The sequence below is a fragment of the Periplaneta americana genome, chromosome 8 (genome assembly GCF_040183065.1).
Source record: "Periplaneta americana isolate PAMFEO1 chromosome 8, P.americana_PAMFEO1_priV1, whole genome shotgun sequence".
In the NCBI taxonomy this organism is placed as follows: Eukaryota; Metazoa; Arthropoda; class Insecta; order Blattodea; family Blattidae; genus Periplaneta; species Periplaneta americana.
This window is the reverse complement of record NC_091124.1, coordinates 67,999,705-68,016,459: the sequence shown is the minus strand read 5'-3', so window position 1 is coordinate 68,016,459 and position 16,755 is coordinate 67,999,705. Positions and strand designations below refer to the sequence as shown.

At 35.2% G+C, this 16,755-nt stretch overlaps 1 protein-coding gene across 1 annotated transcript; it reads left to right on the top strand.

The window, feature by feature from the left end:
- The first annotated feature begins 141 nt into the window (after positions 1–141).
- On the top strand, positions 142–6,155 carry Raf (Raf oncogene). The gene has a single exon (XM_069833056.1). It carries the CDS (start codon positions 621–623, stop codon positions 2,802–2,804), a length of 2,184 nt encoding a protein of 727 aa, XP_069689157.1. The 5' UTR covers positions 142–620; the 3' UTR covers positions 2,805–6,155.
- The last annotated feature ends 10,600 nt before the right edge of the window (positions 6,156–16,755 follow it).

The following is a 16,755-nucleotide window of genomic DNA, read 5'->3' as shown; positions in this document are numbered from 1 at the left end:
AGATATGGCAGGACTGGTAAAACCAAAGTTTTTTACTGAACCTATCAAAGATAAGTTCTTTCTCCGGATTTAGAATTAATATCGATTTGTTGTATACAACATTAGTTTCTTCATAAATAATATATCGATAATTTCCTTCTGAAGGATCGTGCAAAAATAAGTCTTAGTACAGTGATATGTGTTTATGTATTCTACATTTTGAAATTTTGCATGCACTACAATCCATCCAGTTGTACTTTGCTGAACATTCATGTACACGGGTTTTTCTTAGACCAGTTGCATGAATACACGTTTGTTAGAAACTACGCAATGTTTTGTCTATGGCAAAAATAGTTTCGCGAAGGTGAAGGGTGAAGTATTCGTGTAAGAAATGTAGGTGACTTTTAAGTAGTTGATCCAGTTTTGTGAGCAGCGTTGTGATATAGCATTATAAAGGTCAAGAATGACTTTGTATGCAGATACAAGACCCGTAGAAAATTATTCTCCAACCTATTTCTTAACTATAGACAACATTCAGAGATGTATATATCTTGCTGCAAGCGACAAGGAGAATATTTCCACTACCAGCGTCAGGTGTGTGTAGGAAATATAATTCAACTGGCAGTGATCTAGTAAAGAAGATGGCTGTCATCAGGGAACCAAAATTTAATGGAACAGTTCCTACGCTGTCACTTAATAGTCCAACAAGGTCCTGTGCAACAGAAGAGTTCGACCCTCTGCATGATGAACTCCATAACATCCAGAGCATGATTCGTCTGACGAGAGAGAATATCGATGCTCTAATTGCGAAGTTTGCAGGGTTCCAGCATCCGCCATCCATTTACCTCACTGAATATCAGGAACTTACAAGTAAACTTCACGAGTTTGAAGTGAAAGAACAGGAATTAATCGAATTGATTAGCAATGGACGTGAAAGCCCACAAGACACATGTGAACGTCATTCCCACGATCAAAGTAGTGGAGGTGACAGCTCTCCGAAGCTGGCACCTCGGTCTCCACTTAAATCTTTAGTGCGAGCCCATCTCCCAAATCAACAGCGGACTAGTGTTCAAGTAAGGCCAGGCCAGAGTGTGAGAGAAGCATTGGCCAAAGCTATGAAATTACGGAAGCTTACTCCTGAAATGTGTGTTGTGTATAAAGGTCAAAGTAAGGTTACAATTCCATGGGAAGCCGATATATCGACCCTCGAAGGTGAAGAAATAAGTGTCGAAATATTGGACAAGTTTTCAATAACAACAAGTATTTCTCACAATTTCGTGCGTAAGACATTTTTTTCTCTCGCTTTCTGTGAATGTTGTAGTCGACTTCTCTTTCAAGGGTTCTATTGTCGAACCTGCGGTTATCGCTTTCATCAGCGTTGTGCAACAGGTGTACCTGCTCTCTGTCAGCAAATTCAAAACAACACATATTATCAGATATTACTAGCACAAAATCCAGTGACTTCTGCTGGTATCCTACAGACTCCGGGGTTTGTGACAGGAAGATCAACATCCCCTTCACAGCCCCAATCCATACCACGAAGACAACCACCTACCTTGGGTACAAGAGAAAGATCGAGCTCGGCTCCAAACGTGTGTTATAACCTAGTCACTCAAGTCGGCGATGCGGCGTCATTAGAGGAGTTCGCTAGTCGCATTGCAAGGTCTAACCCAGTTCCGACTGTCCCCGGAGCAGGGGTCCTTGCAATGTGCAGTCCTGGTAGTAGCCCCACTAAGCCGTCCCATAGTCAGAGTGCACAAGCATCCCCCACCAACACCCTGAGACCTTGGCGTCCGCGTGCGCGTAGTGCGGATGAAAGTGGTAACAAAGTTCGCACACCTCGGGAATCGATAGAAGACTGGGAAATTCCGGCAGATGAAATTCTCATCGGTCCTAGAATTGGTTCGGGTTCCTTTGGAACTGTGTACAAAGGCCACTGGCACGGTCCTGTGGCCGTTAAAACGTTGAATGTTAAAGATCCAACTCCGGCTCAGTTGCAAGCATTCAAAAATGAAGTGGCTGTCTTAAGGAAGACGCGGCACGTAAATATCTTGCTCTTTATGGGATGTGTAAGCAAGCCTCAGTTGGCTATAGTTACGCAGTGGTGTGAGGGCTCAAGTCTCTACAAACATCTACATGTGATAGAGACTAAGTTTGAACTCCTAACACTGATAGAAATAGGAAGACAAACAGCCCAAGGAATGGACTATCTTCATGCCAAGAACATAATCCATAGAGATTTAAAGAGTAACAACATCTTCCTTCACGATGATCTCACAGTAAAGATTGGAGATTTTGGACTGGCAACAGTGAAGACACGTTGGTCGGGCTCCCAGCAATTCCAGCAACCTACAGGTTCCATTTTGTGGATGGCTCCTGAAGTCATCCGGATGCAGGAGGAAAGCCCCTACAGCTTTCAGTCCGATGTGTATGCGTTCGGTGTGGTGTTGTACGAATTGTTGGCGGGACAATTACCATATGCAAATATCAACAACAAGGACCAGATTCTCTTCATGGTGGGCCGGGGCTTCCTACGTCCAGACCTCAACAACTTGCGCTCAGACACACCAAAAGCACTTCGCCGACTTTCGGAAGATTGTCTAAAGCTGAATCGTGACGAGCGTCCGCTGTTCCGCCAGATCCTTGCCTCACTCGAAAGTTCTCTTCGTTCACTACCCAAGATCCATCGTTCGGCATCTGAACCGACCTTAAATCGAACCCAGCTTCAGTCCGACGATTTTCTTTATATGTGTGCTTCACCTAAAACACCCATCAATTCACAGTATGGAGCTTTTCCTTTCTATTCGGTTGGTGGTATTATATAAGTCTTCTTCAGACGTTATTCGGCTGTCCACCATGAGTGACTGAACATTTAAGGCAGTGTTGGGACAGCACCACATTAGGTTAATTTTTGATTAAGGGTTATACTTGTATTGTGTTCCTTATTTATGCAGGATGCAGTTTCGAATTTCACCGACATAGTGATGATAAAACTATTTGGCAACAGAATCCATTAACTTTGTCCTAGTTTCAGCAAGTCTCACTGTGTGTGCCAGTCCTTTGTCTTCCAATATTCAAGAATTTGAAGAGGATTGGAAGGCAAAGTGTCGGGATCTTGAAGAGACTTGTTTCATCAGTGATATGTAGAGAGAAGCACTCAGATCAGGAAATTGGCTTCTAAAATTAAAACATATTCACTGTGATCTCTCTAACCTGAATAGTAATGTGAAAATAATGACCTGTGAATCGTATTTTTTTTATATCTGTCTTCACTTAGATTTGTAATAGAAGTAAGCTTCTGAAATTATAAATGAAATATTTTGACACTTGCCAGTAAAATTTTACTGTTACTCAGTGGTTACAATGTATTAGAACTTCGGCATGTAGGAAACTTGGGATCTGAAATAATATTTGTGTAACAATCGGGAATCGGGATAAAGGAGATGGAAATGTATGTTGACAGATGCGAGTCTACAGGTTTGAGTTTTATCACAATGAATATGTTTTGACTGGTTGTTATTACGCCCAATATTAAAAGGTTTGCATCAGTTTTAGTGTGATATCTTAAAGACACACACTGTACTTAACTTTATATAAAATATCTAGCCAAAAGACGCAGACTTTTATGAATAAAATCAAAAATGTTTTAAATCATAAAGTTACATTCTCTGTGCATTGTATTCCGAAATCCTGTTTAATATATTACAATACTGTGCACAGCTGCTGCTAAATCCATACATACAGCACTCATACAATTATTTACTAAATAGGTTTAGGATGACCTTTCATTCTCTCTTGGTCACTAGAGTGATATATTCATTAAAAGTTCACACTTAAGAAATAATGTACTTAATAGGATAATTTTGTAACTGTTACCAGTTAGGGGACGAGTTTAAGACTGTTCCCTTCTAATCGGAGTACCCTAACTAGGTGTCAGTGCTGTTAAGTGACTCGCCCAACACTGCCGTCTCTATTTAATACCTGCTCATTCATGTCAGGATTCTAACAGTGAAAATTAATGTTTATAAACATCATAAGTAACTTCTGGTATTGCAATATCGAATAAAATTTAGTATTTCAGGTGTATTGATTTGTGCCTAGATTTACTTACTTTGTTATGAGTTTACAAGAAACATTTCTTTCTCCTTTAGGTTTAAACATATCAAACATTGCTTATGATATTGACCGTTAACTATATAACTGAAAATTGAGAATTGAAACTAATCCTGTAGGAACTTATTTATTGAAGACCCCAGCTGCTGGAGCGTAATATAGCTATGATCGATTTCAAATGTAAACTAATGAATTGTATCTAGTGATGTCAATTGTTATTCTCGTTAGCATAGTAGCAGCCACCTCGCAAAATAGTCTCTACTACATTAAGGGCAGCAATTGCACACGCATTGCTACTCAGTCTTCGATATCACAGGAAGGTGTGTTGTAAAGTCAGTCTTACTCTTCTGTTCAGGTACACACGGCCTGAGATTGCGGCTCAGAGCATTTTAAAAGATGAGAGATCCGAGATCTTGTACATAATGTCAGGTGGATTGCAACATACAAAGGCATGTATGTATTATTACTGTTGCAATGGTGATCTATGTATATAACACCTGTTGTGCAACAGCACAAGGAAATATCAATGCAATGTTATTTTGGTGTGTTAAAAAGCTGTTTCATGCCAGGTTGATATGTTTAGTTGGTAATATGTTCTCATGTGCAAAGAAATAATTTTGTTTGGCAATATGAAACACGTGAACATTGCCTTCACTATGTCTGGCTTAAAAAATTCTGAAGGTAGATCATAAAATAGATGATTGTTACTCTTAAATATATGTTTCTCAAGTCGGACTCACTATGCAACATTCTTGAAACATTGGTCCAAACTTTTATCCCCCCCAGTGATCCTAAAATATTTATTATTTGCAAGACATGACTATTCAGAAATGTAATTAAGATTTTATGTATGTATATTTTGTTTTTTTTAGACATTATGAACGGAGATATGTAATTTTAATGCGTATCTTATTGAAAGTAGTGACAATAAAGAGTTAAGAAGAAGAGAGGTTCCAGATTATTGTTCATTATTATAACACTTTATATCGAGGGGTTTTAAACACTACATTCGGTTGAATTCTGTCACAGTCTCTTTCAGGTGTATTAAGAATTAAACAGGCACTTACAGATAATTGTATAATTATATGTTGAAGTAATCTGTAAGTGGTCCTTTTCAATCCCAACTAGTCACGTTTGTCTTGTTATACCTCAATTGCCTCCGTATACAAGAGACTCAGACTGAATCCTTGCCCAAAATCCTGTACGTAAATCTTAACTATGTATCAGTCACATAAAGAGTTAGAGGTGTAAATATTGTATGTGAAACTCTTTAAAGTTTTAAATGTCACTGTACAAAGTGAATACTATAAAATGGAAGTTCATAAAATTTAAAATATTGTCTTTAAAAATACTTGGTATCAGCCTGTGATAAAGTAGACAAAATACTAAATTAGGTAGAATATTGTATGTACTAATGTTTTTAGGGATGGTGTAAGGCTGAATGCAGCACTTGTTAACTATCATTTGATCACAAAATAAAACGTGCAAATTCTATTGTAATTTCGTAAGATTTTTTTTTTCTCTATTAAATCAGTTGTGGCAGAAGAACATCAGGAGTGCCTAAAAACTGCTGAAAGCAAGGAGGACAGCATCTAATATTAAAATATATTCAATTTATTTTATTTTTTATCATCCAAAATATGTCAATCCTCTTAGCTTTCAGTTTGATAATTATATTAACGCTTCTGAGCTACTTCTTTGCTAAAACTGATATGCTATTGCGTTTATGTGCAAGTTACGGTGAAGTGTAAAACAGTTCATATCATCCCGAGTTATTTTTCCATTTACTCAGTATATATTAGGTATATTATGTAAGGAGTTTATTGCACTAGAGCCAATTCTTGAAATGCCTAGCTGTTACAGACCTGCAATTTGTAATGGATGTTTTTTTTCCTTCCCCCCCCCCCCCCTGATATAGTGATATTTTCATTTCACTTTGTTTCCATTGTTATGAAATATAGCCGTGTTAAACTTTAATGAAGAAGATGAACATTCCTGTTTCCATTGCTGGTTAGACTGATGTATAACATTTCAAACCAATATATGATACTTCATAATTATATGATGCTTGTATTAATACAATAACTGTCATTTCTTCTGCCAAACATTTCAGCATAAATATGAATTATAACTGAAGATAAGAGTTTTTGATATTGATGAACACTGAAAATTGTTTAAATTAACAAAAAAGTTTTTTTTATCATGAACTTATATGTCATAGTTGTGAACTGGTTTACAGATTTTAGCGATAAATGAGAATTGTATATTTTTTCCTATTTTAAGTAGAAAAACATATTCTTCCTTCCATTTATTTTTAATGTATGAAAAGTTCTCACTATTGTTACAAATCTTTTTGAATATGGTCACAATCGACTTCTAATGCATTTAATATTTAGTTTCCTCTCTTTTTATTGTGTCACCATTAGCTGGAACTTATTTTGAGAGCAGTTACATTTGTGTACTTACCCTTTTGACGACTAATGGTGCAAGGTTCTTTTCAGCATACAGACATTAACCACTTCCCTTATTATCCCGAGTTAACTCGTTTTGCTAACATGTGTCAAAATTTATTAACCCGAGTTAACTCGTTTGAGTCCCATTGTCTATTTCATATGATTTTTTAAGTATGTAAGAAAATTAGTGATGTACAGGATTCTGCAATATTAAATGACCTCTTTACGAAAATAAAAAAATATGACGCTTTTGTCACAAAACTGCTAAAATATATAGTAAGGGAAGAGGTTAACTTCTATACTTGTCAGTACGAATTCTTTGAGAGAAGAAGAACAAGAAGCTAACCATCTACAAGTGTCCTGTTAAGTAATGACTTTGTTTTAAAAGCAAAAGGAAACCCTTACCAAGATTTCTGTGGAAATCCCCTAAAATGTCTTTGGTTGCTCATATAGAATGCTGATAGAGATTTTTCTTTGAAGTACGACATTTATAACAAAGACAGTTGTAAAAGAATGTTTAAACTTGGCGTATTCTGCAATTTGGTGATGTCGATGCTATGCAGAACAAATTTTAAATGTTTTTTTTAAGTCATTGTTATTGTCTTCTTATATTGCTCTGGATAGATTTTGAAATACCTGTTGGCAGTCATAATTGAGAGCTCATATAGCAATAATCAATAAATTTTTGTTGTTTAGTCAACTGTCCGAAGACAGGTTTGAATTCATAAGTGACGCCAATAAGGCATCACTCATGAGGCAACTAAGCCAGGAGATAATGGGGTAGAATGACCAGTTCCTTTTTCTCTCCATTGCATACATCGCTGACTAGTAACATGTTACACCATTGATGTACACAAACAATTGTTCTTCCTCTGACACACATCGTCAAGTGAGATGTACTGTCTGATAACAGATATACACATGAGTTAGAACCTCAGTCAGAGGTAAATCAAGAAAGTATCGCGAAATTAATGCTAATTTCTGACACAAAATACAAATTTAATGAATTAAGTAGCAGTAGCAGTAGTAGTTGTCTAACATCCAGGAACTTGTAACTTGAATGGACTCCATTCTCTTTCTTGCTTCTCAATATAATCTTGATGCTGAAGTCAATTCTAATGCAACTAATGCTGGACATGTGTGAAGATGATCAGCTGTCATTATTGAGTTTTCCTTGTTGCATAGGACGTACTTTGGTGATGAGCTGTTATGTCCTGTTATAATAGGAAACATCGCCATTGCTTCTTGTCTGGGTGAATTGGGTACTGAGTATTTGTTATTTAGGATAGACCAAGACTTGTTATGAATTAATGGAAAAACAAAAAAATGATCACCAAAAACACTTTTCTCCAATTATAACAACTGTGGAAGATGAAAATAGACTGCGCATGACATATTAGGTGTGGACAACTTGTATAAATTAAGAGCGAGTGTTGACAAGTTTTCCAAGATTAAGACATGGTATTGCATCTTTAATAATAAACAAAACTTTGATTAGACCAGTGCATACCTATGCCTCAGAAACTTGAACCCTTAATAAACAGATTAAATATCTTTGAGAGAAAAATACTAAGAGCAATTTTTGGACCAGTGCAAGTAAATGATGAATGGAGAATATGATATAATGCTGAACTGTATGAACTATTTAAGGAGCCAAACATCATTACAATAATAAAAACTGATCGTTTGAGATTGGTTGAGCATTTGGCAAGAATGGAAGACTCACGACCAGCTAAAAGAGTCTTTTTATATAATGCAGGAGGACAGAGGACTAGAGGAAGACCGAGAGCTAGATAGGAGGACGACGTAGAAAAAGATGCTAAAAGTATTAGAGTCCGTAACTGGACTGGTAGAGCAAAAAACAGAGAGGAGTGGCAAAGACTACTTGGGACAGCCATGACTCTGATGGGTTGTAGTGCTGATGATGATGATGATGATGATGATGATGATGATTGCATCTTTAAATATATGATGAACCTTGTGCAATAAATGTTCTCATTAATGCAATGCAAGCTAGCGCACTTGGACATACTTATGTCATGCACAATCTGTCTGCACACAATATACCGAAATACAGTATGTTCGAACTATTCACAGGTTCTATAGCCCATCTTAAAACTGTATTTCCCACAAACAGTTCAGTTTTATAAATGCAGTTCGAAATGAAACTGATTAAAGGAAAATGCTATAATCTTCTATCTTTCTTCCAAATGATTACACACTCTTAAAATACATTAATGCCATTAATTTAATCAAATATAGAATTCCTCTTTGTGGATGTTTTCTAGTTCATTTGTTCTAAACAGGAAGCTGGTATAGTAGTGTATCATTGTGTTATGCATTTATTTTGTCCAGTTTTTATCAAGGCCAGTTTATTAATACTAATAATAAAAATTTAATTAATTTTTATTACAGTCTGACTAAAAAGTTATTTATGTTTTGTACTAAAAACACCGAACTTTGCATCATTATTTCATTTAAGTTTGTTAATGAACAGCTGTTGATTGTTCCCAAATGATTCATTCATTGAATACTGGTATATTATATTGTTGTATGAAAAAAAAAAGTTCTCTTTGAAAGCCTGTGATTTAGTCACTTTTCCTCCTCCAGGCTATTCATACCTTTATATTTTCATATTATACTGCTGTAGGAAACGTAAATATAAATTAGCAAGTTACAAAAGAAGGCTTGCATATCTATTAATATAAATAAAACAACATGTACTCAACAGATGATGAACTTTGAACATTGTCTTCATGAACTGGCTATTATTAGTATTACTACTACTACTACTACTACTACTACTACTACTACTACTACTACTACTACTACTACTGCTATTATTATTACTCTGTCTTTGGTGAAGATGTTGTGGCATTTTAAGTAACATAATCTTTTTTCAGAAATGTTCACTTGCATGCACCAATCATATGTTGGGAAATGACTTTTGGCACACACAATGAACCAATAAAACAACTGCTCAAGGTACATCAAACAACTAGAATAATTAAAACATTCTAAATTAAAAATTAACAAATCCAACTTCATACCATCTGCCTTCTACCCATTTCCACTACTCTAAAAAAAGCTTCATGAAAGATATTAATACTGTCAATCATGGAGACAGTATGTAATCATTAGTTTCCAGTAAGAGAATTCTTAATGACATATCAATATAAAAATTATGAACAAGTTACTATTTCTGTGTGAATCTGTATTCAGCATAAGTAACTGGTGAGATGGTGTTATATGCCACAGAATATAATGTGCTAAGGCTAGGTAACATTCGGTGCTGGACCCCGAACTCATTTCACCGTCATTATCACCTTCATCTCATTCAGACGCTAAATAACTTAGATGTTGATACAGCGTCGTAAAATAACCCAATAAAATAAAAAATAAATAATGTGCTAACAAAAGCCAGCTTCGCAACAAAACTATGATAAATTACGTGAAACGATACAAATGTAAATAAGGCAGTAACAGAATTTCTGTAAAATAAAGTATATTTTTATTTAATACATTTTTCATACCTAATTTTATAGTTAGAAACTATTATTTTAAAATTCGTCAAGGAACTCCATTCTTTTTATAACAACATGCAACTTGACAATTTTGCAGAGCCAAAATGAAAAGCTAACGTTCGAAACTAACAAATATGAAATAGCTTATGTAACAGTGATAGTGTTTCCTCAATATCACTTTTATTGCATATTACACCCATATGTAAATTTCAATGATACTGTACTTCATATTTTGCTTGAAAGTTAGTTATTTTTTCTTATCTTATTTTCAGGGTGAAAGTGAAATGACAATTTTAGGGCCGTATTCATAGATATTTTTAGTGCGGGTTTCCGGTGGATGATCAGCGTTTTTCGTATTCATAAACCAGTGTTAGCGATAGGATATGATTTGAATTCTGTACAAGTAACCAGTGGATAGGCAGGGCTAGCTTAATATGCTCGTAGTGCGTGCTGCGAAATGTCTATGAATACCACCCTTGGAGTGTTATATTCGAGAATTATGGGAAGAATTGAGTTTTTCTTGCCAATTGTATATGATAAAGATCATCTGTGAATACAGTGTGCTCTTTCATTTGTTATTTTTATCTCACTTAAAGCCATCAAAATAAATTTTGTGTAACTATTCCGTAGCAATAAATAATTGAATGTACTCGTATAATATAATTAGGGAAGTTCTTTAATACACGAATGTATTCTGTAGATTCAATTTAGCATTGAATTAAAAATAAAGTAAACTAGAGTTTGTAACAAATCACCTCATGAGGAAATTTGAATTTGACTTATTATAATATATATTTTGACTAGTATTTCTATGTTAGTCGGCCTGGGTAACATAGTCGGTATAGTGCTGGCCTTCTGTGCTCGAGGTTGTGGGTTCGATCCCAGCCCAGATTGATGGCATTTAAATGTGACAGGCTTATGTCAGTAGATTTACTGGCAAGTGAAAGAACTCCAACAGCACAGCAGCAATGCTGATATAACCTCAGCAATTGCAAGCATCATTAAATAAACCATAATTTAACATTTTTTTCTAAGTTATAATGTGCTTCATCTTAGATTTTGAAGTAATTATTCATTTCCTCAAACACAGCTTCTATCATAGCCAAATTATTTGCTAAGAAGGCTATGAAATTACGTACGTACAGTGAGTTCCGCAGTAGAATATTTTTAATACATTACTTATTGAACTTAAATATTAAGAAATGAAATATAGCCTATATCGAGGTGCTTTCTTCTTAAGTGATTACTAGTACATGAACAATAAACAGTTACAGCATGAATATAAAATGTAACAAATTAAACTTTTGAGAATAGCTTTAAAATTGAAATTACTGAAGATGGAAGAGACTTCTGCAGGATTCAAATTTAATTTCTGATAATTCCCGAAGATCAGCTGTTGTAAAATTTAGTTTTCACTGAGCATAAATGCCTTAAAAAATATTTATATATTGATTGAGAATATTAATGTCTCACTGTTGTGTACTATGTATTGAATTAGGAGAAATGGATGCACCATTGCAAAGCTGTAGCAAACAGTAGTGATATAAAACATTGGAATTCAAAACTAAAAATGTCTTGTCATAGACCACATCACTGAATATTAACAAGAAGGCTTTACCTTTGTATGCAATATGGTGAGCTGCTGTGGATTTCAACTACTTTTAATTTTAATGCTGTCATAAATGGGCTTTGAAAGTGTAGTAACTTTTTTTTTTTTTTGAAAAGGAGGAAGGGTAGAAACTAGATTACATATCTTGAACTTGTGAGAAAGTTAAGTTAAAGTGTGTATATAGTTAACATTACAGTGATATTAAGGATTTATCATGTTCTATTTTTAAATATAATGTAGAGTTTTTACTCATTACTCAAACTATACAGAATACAAAGAAATTAACTACATTAGATTTTAGAGCAGTGGTGATCAACTCGTGCTCTTTGTGCAAGAGCACTCTTCGCTGCACACGAGTAGTATATGCTATGCGAGAGCAGATCGTCCCAATGCTTGCAAATGCTAGTATTGACACTGCTCTTTTTTACTCCTGAGTGCCGCAGTGCTTTGTAAGAGCAACTGAGTTGGTCACTACTGTTTTATAGGCTAAAAATAAGGGAAAATGTTATTGAATATAATGCAATAAAAACAACTGTAACCAGTGGCTGATACAATTGCAGAACATGAACGATATAATTATGTGAAATTAGTCTCACTTTTCTTTAATAACATCGAGTGTATCTAAAACCAATTGATCTCTTACCAAGTAGGAACACACTTTTTTCTGTGTGAATAAAATAATCATTTTTATCTGGTGTTTGGTTTAATAGATTTTTAAGAGAATCATTCCATTAATATTTCCTCATACCATAGCATATCTGTATATTGAAAAACAAAGTAAAAAGAAATGTTATAGTTTAGAAATACCCATTTTACTTGTTTTTAATTTCGTACTCGTTGCAAAGCACATTTCATTCATATTATAACTAGATACATTTTTATATTCTTGCCTAAATGCGTAGTGATAATGAAAAGACAAATTGTACGTATATCTAAAAAAAAAAAAAGCTTGTTTACTGTTCAAGGGTTACTATATATAATACTGATGCATAAAAGATATATGAGAAAAAAAAGAGTGAATTTTTAATTTATTACTTTGACAGGTAATGGGCTTGTATACAAACATAAAGTTTACAATTTATTTTATTTATTTAAGGAGAATACGTTAAAACTAAGCAATTTTCCTGCTGTACAACTTAGGGTATGTGCAATATGAAGGTGAATATATTTACGTCTTTTAGCTGTATTTTATTTTTATTTTAAGTTTAGTGTTGTAATTTGTGTCATATTAATTATTATTTAAGCATAACATTTTTAATTTATCCACAGAGTAGACTTTCAATATATTTGTAATGTCACAGAAGTTAATTTAAGAAATACCTGGATCCTCTTTTCCTTATCTGAACAACGGAATATGTCATGTGTTTTGTTTACAAATGTAAAAATATATTTTCATTTTAAAACGTTGTCATTTCTGAATAGACATGCCTGATACATAATAAGCTACAAATGATGATGACGACGACGATGAGGATGGAGAAGTGCTAGTACCTGTCAAGAGTGGTTTGAAATACTGCATTTATATTTTCATTCTATCTCCAAGAGTTTTGTGCATAATAGAACTTAATGAAATGTCATTTTGACTTTTGACTTGTTGCCTCTCTTACTTGTCTGGTGCAGGCATTCAGGATTTGCACCTATTAATAGTTCTGGTATATTGACTTGTATTTACAGTAAAATCTGATTATAACAGAATTAGAGCTCTAGTGAACAAAACAAGTGTTATTTCTTCTTCCTTTTAATCATAAAGGTCATCCAATCTGTATAACATGTATGAACATTTTTGACTATAGTTTATAAGTTGGGTCCAGAATTTTTGTAACTTGAAATTTTGCCAGTGAAGTACGGTATTAACTACAGTGTATACATACATACGTACACAAGCAATGAACATCTTCGGGATTGTTATACATTCCTCACTGCATTTGGAACTTAAATATGTGCTAGAAGTCGTCATACATTATACTTAGTGAAAACTCAAAAAAGTTTCATATCCATGGTTCAAGAATTAAAACAGAAAATCAATATCCCGAATTTAAAAGAAAACTTACAAATTAAACCATAGAATTGGAATAAATCAGTCCCCTAACTGCCCATTGTGCAACTCAAACCAAGAAATGGATTCGGAACACCTCAAAATCTGTGCTTCAGTGGCTGGCCATGATAATATCTTTGAAAAATATTGGAGTGCAAGAGGTCAAATGACTTCATTGTCAAACGCCTGGCATTAGAAAACAACAACAACAAATTAAACCGAACCCTTTAACTCTATTAATATAGAATATAATCTGAATTTAACAGAAGAAATACTGAAATCAGAAGTAAGCACTGAAATAATGAAACAATCATCTTTAGAGACAATTAATATTAGGTACCCTCCACAAAACAGGCTTCATTTATACACCGACGGATCCTTGATCTCCAGAGAACAAGGTGCCGGTGCAGGTGTTACGTGCTGTCTCTTCTCATTTTATAGATCTCTTGGATATGGAACAACAAGTTTTGATGGAGAAATCGTTGCAATAAGTGAAAGTCTCAGGAATCTTCTATTTCACATTAATAAATTTAAGAATGCAGTTATATTGTCAGACTCCAAAGCAGCTATTCTATCAATAGTCTCTAAACACACACCTTCATCTCAAACAGCAGAAATAACTAAACTGCTCTCTCAATTAATATCACTCAATAAAAGAATTGTATTCCAATGGATACCATCCCATTGTGGAATCCTGGGAAACGAGAATGTGGATGCTTTAGCAAAGAAGGGCAGCACTGCTACTTACAGACCTGTTACTAAATCTACATATTACTCTGTAAAAATTTTTATTAAATCTACATACTTAGACTTCAACAAACAAAATCTGATAACACAATCTCAAGGGAAAAAATGGAACTCTCTGCATCATAATCCACAGTTAATTCCCGATTTGCCACGAAAATCGTCTGTAGCTGCATTTAGATTGGCAACAGGCCATGATTGTTTGGCCAAACACCTGCATAGAATTGGAATATATCAGTCCCCTAACTGCCCATTGTGCAACTCAAACCAAGAAATGGATTCAGAACACCTCAAAATCTGTGCTTCAGTGGCTGACAATGATAATATCTTTGAGAAATATTGGAGTGCAAGAGGTCAAATGACTTTATTGTCAAACGCCTGGCATTAGAAAACAACAACAACATTATACTTAGCATTTGTTTCCATATTATGTTCTTGATACGGCTTAAACTGTGATAATGTTAATATTTTTGTCTTAAAACATCCAACTGCAAAGTTTGAAGTGCATAGCCAAAGGAAGAGGGGTGCTGGGGAGTTACAAAAGCTATAAAGAAGAGTATGTTAGGCGGCATACTAACCAGACTGAATGGAACTAAAATAAATCTTTGTCTGAAAATTAATTTTATCACTTGAGGAATTCATACCTTCAGTTTTGAGCCATGTAACTCGGGAACCTATTAAACTGTGCATCTGAAATTGTACAAAATTGGAATATTTGGCCACACCTGAAGTTCAAGCAGATGGAGTGCATAGAAAAAGTAGAAAAGCTCTATGCTTTTCGAAATTCATGCCCTCTCACCTAACCTATGAACTAGCATGGGAACAGTCCCTTCTCAAGGAGCTGCTCACTCAACTGCTATGAATGCTTACAATTCGTACTTTCTAGAACTGCACATGACTTTATTTCACCGATAAAGGTAAAGGTAAAGGTATCCCCGTAACATGCCATGAAGACACTTGGGGGCATGGAGGTAGAGCCCCATGCTTTCCATGACCTCGGCACTAGAATGAGGTGGTGTGGTCGGCACCACGCTCTGACCGCCTTTTACCCCCGGGAAAGACCCGGTACTCAATTTTATAGGAGGCTGAGTGAACCTCAGGGCCGTTCTGAAAGTTTGGCAAAGAGAAAAAATCCTGTCACCACCTGGGATTGAACCCCGGACCTTCCAGTCCGTAGCCAGCTGCTCTACCAACTGAGCTACCCGGCCGCCCCTTTATTTCACCGATACAATGATGCAGAGAGGATATGAGCTACAACATACAGTGACGAGAATGGCTGTATATGGGTTCCATCAGAAACTCTGCGAGATTAAGGGTTACCACCAGGCCAAAATATGTGTGCATTCACTGTGAACAACTGTGTGCCTGATTCCATGCTCTATATTACAAGTGTAGAAGTGAATCTTTAACAAGTGAACTTTTCTCTAATGCAATACACATTGTGCACTATTCCACTTTCATTTAGATTGTGCAAATAAATATTCCAAAGTATGCACTAATGAATACTTTTAGTCTGCCCTTGCAACTACATTGACAATCGTACCATTCCCTTGTAATCACCATAGTTCTAATATGGTTGTAGCAAAAATAAGTATATTGGCAAGAGTGGCACAAATGGAGAAAGGTTTCGGTGGACTAGTGATTACCCAGAGTTAACCCACATCGGCCCTTCTGAGGAAGGTGGATTGCCCGTATTGATTAAGTTCTGTTTGCCTGAATTCTACCTCATTTCTCATATTAAAAGTACCATTGCATGTTGCCAGAATGTACCCATATTTTTTTTTTCTTTTAAGGGAAAAACAGTTTCCTTTCTAGTGTCGAACATTCCACATACACTTCCTGTGTACTGCTTGCTAAATATCGTTCTACATTTTCAATTTGGTATCAAATATGCACATGCAGTGTGTTGAAGTAACATCCATTCTGAGAGACTCAACTTGTAAACAATGGCAGATTTTCATCCTCCCCTTCTTCCAGTTTATTATTATAAGATAATATAATAAGATAATAAGATTATATATGTATATATATATATATATATACAGTAAAACCTCGATAAGACGCGCCCGCTTATTACGCTATCCTGTATAATATGCTTTTTTGTCCGGTTCCTGCACATTTCATATATAACGCCTTTATAAAATACCCCGTTTGTTGTGCGCTCAAGTCCCGCATAATACGCTGTTTTTGTGGAATATTTTCGATGTAATTTTCAGCAATGTACTGTAACAGCAATGAAACATTTTGGCCACTGAGCTTACCGGTGCCATTAACCTGAAAAGCATTGGTATTCGACAC

Bases quoted from the DNA above. Each gene is read 5' to 3' on its own strand.
- Raf (XM_069833056.1), top strand. From the start codon at position 621: ATGGCTGTCATCAGGGAACCAAAATTTAATGGAACAGTTCCTACGCTG.